The sequence below is a fragment of the Chanodichthys erythropterus genome, chromosome 10 (assembly GCF_024489055.1).
Source record: "Chanodichthys erythropterus isolate Z2021 chromosome 10, ASM2448905v1, whole genome shotgun sequence".
Lineage (NCBI taxonomy): Eukaryota > Metazoa > Chordata > Actinopteri > Cypriniformes > Xenocyprididae > Chanodichthys > Chanodichthys erythropterus.
The window spans coordinates 33,767,417-33,772,110 of record NC_090230.1 but is presented as its reverse complement, the minus strand read 5'-3'; the positions used below and the strand labels follow the sequence as shown (position 1 = coordinate 33,772,110).

At 32.7% G+C, this 4,694-nt stretch overlaps 1 protein-coding gene across 1 annotated transcript; it reads right to left on the bottom strand.

The window, feature by feature from the left end:
• Positions 1-2,708: 2,708 nt before the first annotated feature.
• LOC137029403 (complement factor D-like) lies at positions 2,709-4,253 on the bottom strand. Its single transcript, XM_067399003.1, has 4 exons — positions 3,814-4,253; positions 3,538-3,688; positions 3,029-3,280; positions 2,709-2,943 (listed from the first exon to the last, which is right to left on the bottom strand). The coding sequence occupies exons 1-4, from the start codon at positions 3,975-3,977 to the stop codon at positions 2,788-2,790; spliced, it is 723 nt and encodes a 240-aa protein (XP_067255104.1). The 5' UTR covers positions 3,978-4,253; the 3' UTR covers positions 2,709-2,787.
• Between the last annotated feature and the right edge of the window lie 441 nt (positions 4,254-4,694).

Here is a 4,694-nt window from a genome sequence, read left to right as displayed (position 1 = left end):
ATTCTATACTATATTTTGTTAATTTAACAGAAATTGGTTGTAAAGGTTGCTATTATGCATTTCTAAGTAATTAATTCATAGATTGAAGTTGTGAGTGGTTCTGTAAAAATAAAGATTAATACTGTAAACTGCAAACATTTGTTTTGAATTTATGTGCTAATTACATTTTTATAAATAATTTCTTAGTTATTTTACATGGAAAATCTATATTTTAAAAGTAAATAACTGTAGATGGACAGAGCAGCTTGATAAAATAACTCATAAAAACCTTCAATTTGCAGAGATTAACCTGAAAATTAGTTGTTTTCTATGTAATCTGACATAATTTATCAGTTTTTTCATGGTTTAATAAATGATTATCAACAGTAAAATACTGTAATTTTATGAATTTTGACTAAAGTCTGTTCTGTATTTTTACAGTTTTTGCATGTAATTTTGTGAAATGGTTATTTGCTGTAATTTTATGGGATTTCTCTGGAAACCCTGCTGCCAGACTTTTTACCGTTTTTTTACAGGATTTTTTTTTACAGTGTATGTCATAGTTTAGATACATTATTAAGATGGAAGAATGTGGTTTTCAGATGCTAGAAATGTGGCTTTCAAATGATTGGTATCTAAGAACAGACCCAGAAAACAGAAAACATTTTCAGAAATTTTCAGAAAACTTCACTTGATTTATTAGTATTATTTGTAAGCTCATTTGCTCAAGGGGACCAAAAAATGTCCCCACAAGGACAAGTATTTCATAAATTTCCATCTTCTCTTCCCAAAATGTAGGGTACACCACAACGCGCACACACACACACACTTGTTTCACTATATTATGTGGACATTGCATAGACTCCCATTGATTTTATATGACATTTTAATAAATTAATATATGATATTTTAATAGTATAATGATATTTCCTATGGCCTAACCCTACCCTAAACCTATACCCATCACAGAAACGTGCAAAACACTAGATTTAAATAAAAACATGTTTTGGTTAATTTAAAAGCATTTTTAACTAGTGAGGACCAGTAAAACATCCTCACTAGTCGGTTGTCATTACCATGTCTTTTACCCAACTGTTTTTTGTGGCTATAGTCAGGTTTCAGAAACTATACAGCATGTGATTAAGAGTTGCAGACAATATGAAGATCAGAGGAAAAAGATGATGGAGAGTTAGGAAAAGTTGTCTAACAGGGACAGAAATGAAGGAAAGTGGTGAGAGTGAACAAGGCAGAAGGAGTATTTGCAGTTTTTTTACTAAGGACTGGGAGAATATGATGTAATGGACATGACAGGAAAATAAACTGTTGTGCAATGCTAATGGATGAAAGCTGCCGTTAAACCCTAAAGAAGAAGAAGAAGAACTGTATCTTGTCTAGCTTTGCCACTGTAACTGCTGTTTGGTGAGTCCATGTATATTTTAATGTTCATTGTTTTATTATGTCTGTGTTTCTTTTTGTATTTGGTTCACACTTTGGTTAAATAAACTGCACTTGGGTTCAGTACACTAACGTTACAAATGTTTTATTGCAGTTTGCCCTGCAAAACTGAGCTCAGTCATGTACCTGAAGTAGCTTGATGTCATTTATCAGACTTTCAGGGTGGACAGAACTTGGCATCCATGCAGTTAGAGCATGATTGTGATCATGAGCTCCAACCACAACTGTTAGGTTCTCACCGCTGTCAAGATAAGGAAGAAAACATGCATTTTTGTGGTAAAAAAGCACTGTTTAAAACTGAGTTTTGCATTTTAGGCCTGACCTATAACAATATGCATTGACAACCATATTGTATTAACATACTTTGTTATGATGCGTACACTGTAAAGTTACAATTTGCAGTAACGCTTTAGATTACAGCCTGGAAAGTACTGCATAATTACAATGTATTTACAGCGTAACCTCCGGTTATAGTGTACCTATAAAGTAAGTATGTGTATGTATAAGGGAACAATAGGTAAAGTCTTGGGAATAAAGGGGTAAGAACCAGGAAGATAACAATTTACTTATACTGAAAGTATTTCAGAATTAAGGGGTAATTATACTGTTATGATAGACAACAATCTTCCGTTTGGGAGCAATATACTCTTGTTCCATGTAGTTACAGGGAAAGTACAAGTTCTAAGTTACACTTGGAAACTTTTATTTGAAAAACAACTTATTTCAAAACAGATTTAATGTTATAACACTCTAATGCTTCCGACCAGCTGTCATCTGCGAAGTGTTGTAAACCTGTTTTGAATGAAGTTGTTTTTTCATATAAAGGTTTCGGTGACAGTGATATCAGATTGTGTGTGTTTTTATTGTACTTACCCTGTGACTACATGAAACAAGAGAGTAACAAACACCACCTAAATTACCAGAAAGACCGTACAATTTTGGTTGGACCTATTGATATTTTATCAAATATTTTGAGAACTTGAGGTGTATCCTTCTGTATATTGTTTTGGTCACAGTTTAATTTTTTTCTTGTCATGTTATTTACTTGTTTTTATTCTTGGGCTTTATTGTAAATAGTTATAAATTAAAAATGTTTAATAAGTAAAGAATCAGCACTTTAAGAGCACCACTTTAATTTACAACAGTTTTGGGTATTTCAGTTTTTCCCATTCAAAGAGATATGAGTCTACAGGCATGACTGGAAAGTAAGGGTGTTGTCTAAATTATATATGGTTCTGACAATGAGAACACTTTGACTATAACTGATGCTTGCCATGTGATACTTTTATTGAAAGAACATTTATGGAAGAATTCAAGAATAACATTTCTTCCTTTTTAGTTTCCATGAAGTCACTATACATTTCTGACTACTTTCTTGATCCACTGAATATATTGTGAAATCTTAGTATACACATTAGGACGCTCAAGTGTATTACGGTGATTACGTGAACCGAAAGATGTGATTCCAACAGCAGTGTTTCCACAAACCAAAGGACCTCCTGAATCCCCCTGTTAAGAAACACAGATCAAAACATCAGTTGTGAAACCAGTTCATACATTACCATAAAGTCTGTGAATCATCTTTTTTGCATACTTTACAGGTTCCACCACGTCCATATACACAGATCATCTTTGAGACTGAGTATAATTCTCCCCATCTATTTCTACATTCGTTGTTATCTATTACGGACACTTTTGCCTCCATCAGAAGATTACTCCTTGAGCCACCAATCATCAGTCTTCCCCAGCCAGCAACACTACAGGCAGTATCTGCTTTGACGTCTTCTCCTTTCTTTGGTAATGGTATCACTCCAACCTTTTTGTTTAGATTGACTTTTTTCTTTAGCTATAATAAAAAAAATACAGCCATTTTTAATAAACAATCTTTGAGTGACATTTGTTGGTTATACTGTTGTTGTTTTCTTTTTTTATTTGCTACCTTATTTTATGCTGTGCACTTGGACATTTACACAGAAATGATTTAAATCCCTTTAGTAATTTTAAAAGCAAGAAATTGCAATAGAAATTCAAACATAATGGTTTGTGCTACTGTTTCTTGACTGGATATTATTTTGAAAAACTAAATATATTACAGGTTGTTACCTTCAAAAGCATGATGTCAGCATCATGATGATGAGGTTTATTTGTAGGCCTATAGTTTGGATGAGGGATGTAGGACTTCACTCTGATGTGATCTGAACTCTTGCTGTCCCTTAAGTCATGAGCACCAACAACAACCATCAGATTATCATATCTGTTGAAAGAGCGTATTGGAAATGGTCATTTATGTCATAACTGATATACAGGTTACACTTTAGTCATTATCAGTCAAAAGTAATTTTAACTCAACATTGCAGTTCACACTAAACAATCTCTTACCCCTTCCAGCAATGTGCGGCAGTCAGGACAAACTGATCAGAAATGAGGAATCCACCACAGATATGGTGCCCATATGTCTGAAGAGAAACCATGTAAGGTGTGGAGTGGCGTTTGGCTTCTTTTCCATTCACTATACTCACATTCACATGAGCTGAGAGAAACATTGCTGTTAGCAGGGCTGGGTAGGTTACTTTTAAAATGTATTTCAGCGATTACAAAATACATGCTTTAAGTATTTTGTAACATATTTTGTTAGATTACCCAACTTTTGTTACTTAATCTAAATACTTTAGAATACATACTAAGTATGTAACAAAAAAACAAAGTAATTGTTTTTACTTTGTAAGAGTGAGAGTTTTTATCTCCCAAATCTGACTTTTTTTCTCAGAATTACGTGATATAAAGTTGCAATTGCGAGTTCTATAGTCAGTGAGCAATAATCTCACAATTTTCCAGAAAAAAAGTCAGAATTGTGATATAAACTCACAATTTTCTAGAAAAAAAAGTTAGACTTATGAGATAAAAAGGTCGCAATTAACTTTTATTTATTTATTTTTTTACAGTTACAAGGGACTCATAAACAACTATTGCAAAACATGAAAATAGTTGACAGTTAAGATTCAAGGGTATGTACTTTTTTTGAATGGGGCAATTTTTTATAAATTCAGTCATTTTGTCTTATGTAAAAATCTGTTGAAATAGCTTAATCAGTACTAAATAAAAATAACATGCAAAAAATAAAAAAAATAAAAAAAAAAATATCATGCATGTTATTTTGTTTAAACTATTAAAATATTGCATATTCTGCAAGGGGTATGAAACATATGAGGAGAACTGTAGCTTAGGATGCTTTTGCAGTGTCAGAGTGTCATGAGCACCAG

Excerpts from the sequence above, each read along its gene's own strand:
- LOC137029403 (XM_067399003.1), bottom strand. The coding sequence starts at position 3,977 with ATGTTTCTCTCAGCTCATGTGAATGTGAGTATAGTGAATGGAAAAGAA. Across the intron at positions 3,689-3,813 it reads GCCGCACATTGCTGGAAGGG|ATATGATAATCTGATGGTTG; the intron begins GTAAGAGATTGT and ends CTCTTTCAACAG. Across the intron at positions 3,281-3,537 it reads CTGACATCATGCTTTTGAAG|CTAAAGAAAAAAGTCAATCT; the intron begins GTAACAACCTGT and ends TTTTTATTATAG.